The sequence below is a fragment of the Saprolegnia parasitica genome (assembly GCF_000151545.1).
Source record: "Saprolegnia parasitica CBS 223.65 unplaced genomic scaffold supercont2.23, whole genome shotgun sequence".
Classification (NCBI taxonomy): Eukaryota; Oomycota; class Saprolegniomycetes; order Saprolegniales; family Saprolegniaceae; genus Saprolegnia; species Saprolegnia parasitica.
In genome coordinates this window covers 398360-399874 of record NW_012156417.1, presented here as the reverse complement: position 1 = coordinate 399874, position 1515 = coordinate 398360, and the positions used below count along the sequence as shown (strand labels likewise).

The following is a 1515-nucleotide window of genomic DNA, read 5'->3' as shown; positions in this document are numbered from 1 at the left end:
CTGACCATCCATTCTCAAGGAGCCAGCCACACCAGAACATGAAAACGGAAGGTTTTTAGAATACAGAGACCGACAACAACCTCCTACGGGTTGGCGGCCGACCAAATGACGTCGAAGAGGACGACAGCGATCTGGATCGCTTGGGCCTGGACGCCCATCTTGGAGGCCATCGCGAGGAAGCTTTGGGCGTGGGCCACCTTGGGTGCCGGCGGCTTGGAGACGGCCTTGGTCGTCGGCACCTCGCCCTTGGCGATCTGGCGCTCGCGGTGGCGCGCGAGGAACTTGCGGACGCCCTTTTGGATGCGGAGGACGCCGGCAAACCACTTTTCAAACTCGAGCATGCGCATCGACTTGAGGACGAAAAAGGACCGACGCAGCGACTCTTCCTCGTGCGAGATCATCATGCCGAGGAACTGGATCGCGACGAGGTAGCACGAGTACTCGGCCCAGAGATACTCCCACGGGTCGAAATGCAAGTTGTGCGAAGCGAAGAAGATGAAGAGGATCACCATCGCCCACGAGACGCGCGACGAGTAGACGAACCGGATCTTGAAGCCCGACCGGTGCACCGAGAGGAGCGCGTTGAGGAAGCCCATGAAGTAGACGTTGGGCTTGGCCGCGTTCTTCTGCTTGCTCGAGTGCGTGTAGATGAAGCTGCGACCGACCTAGAGAAGCAACCAAGATGAGACAATGCGAGTCGAAAATAAGTATGTACCTGGAGCAGGAGGATCATCATCAAGATCACGTGCAGCGAGATGATGATCGTGAGGAAGATCTGCGCCGTACGCACGTAGCCGCCCTTTGTGTCGACCCAGCGCTCCTTCTGGCCCTCGATCTTCTCCTTGATGCTCTTGTTCTTGGTGAGCGTCGTCGGCTTCTTCTTCATGCGCGTCGACGCGTACTTGAAGCCCTTAAAGCTGTCGTCCGACGTCGGCGCCTCGTTCTCGTTGATGTCGATCGCAAACTCAAACGTCTCGGCTTCCGCCGCCGACTTGCGCAGGTACATTTCAAAGTACTTGCGGCCGAGGATGTACATAAAGTAAAAGCTGGCCAGGTACAGCGGCACGACGATCGCAAAGCGGATGATCGCCGCCATGCCGTACTCAAACTTGAAGTCCTTCATGAAGAGGAGCTTGATGTCCTGGATGCCGAGCACGACTTGCGAGAGGAAGACGCCGAGGACGGCGAACCGGATCGTCATGTAGACGTTCTCGTGGATGTCACCGCGGTTCGGGTTCTCGTACGGGTGCGGGTCGATGAGGTACCACATGCGGCAAAAGCACTCCTCGACGTCGAGGTTGCGGAAGCTCAAGTTGAATGGGTCCATGAGCCGCTCTTCCGAGTAACTCTCGCCAAAGAGGTCCAGAGGCTCTTCATCGTCGAGGCCCGTGAACGGCAGCTTGAGCGCATAGTTGCGCCGGCGAATGAGCTCTTGTCGGTAGTGCGACACCATACCACCGATGATCGCAATGCCGTAGTTGATCGTCTGGTAGATGATGTCCGAGATGTTGTCGT

General features: G+C 57.4%; 1 protein-coding gene across 1 annotated transcript; it reads right to left on the bottom strand.

Moving 5' to 3' along the window:
• Positions 1 to 83: 83 nt before the first annotated feature.
• Positions 84 to 1453, bottom strand: SPRG_20171 (hypothetical protein; the record flags this gene model as incomplete). The annotated part of the gene is made up of 2 exons (XM_012345574.1): positions 84 to 654; positions 690 to 1453. The coding sequence occupies 2 exons, from the start codon at positions 1451 to 1453 to the stop codon at positions 84 to 86; spliced, it is 1335 nt and encodes a 444-aa protein (XP_012200964.1).
• Between the last annotated feature and the right edge of the window lie 62 nt (positions 1454 to 1515).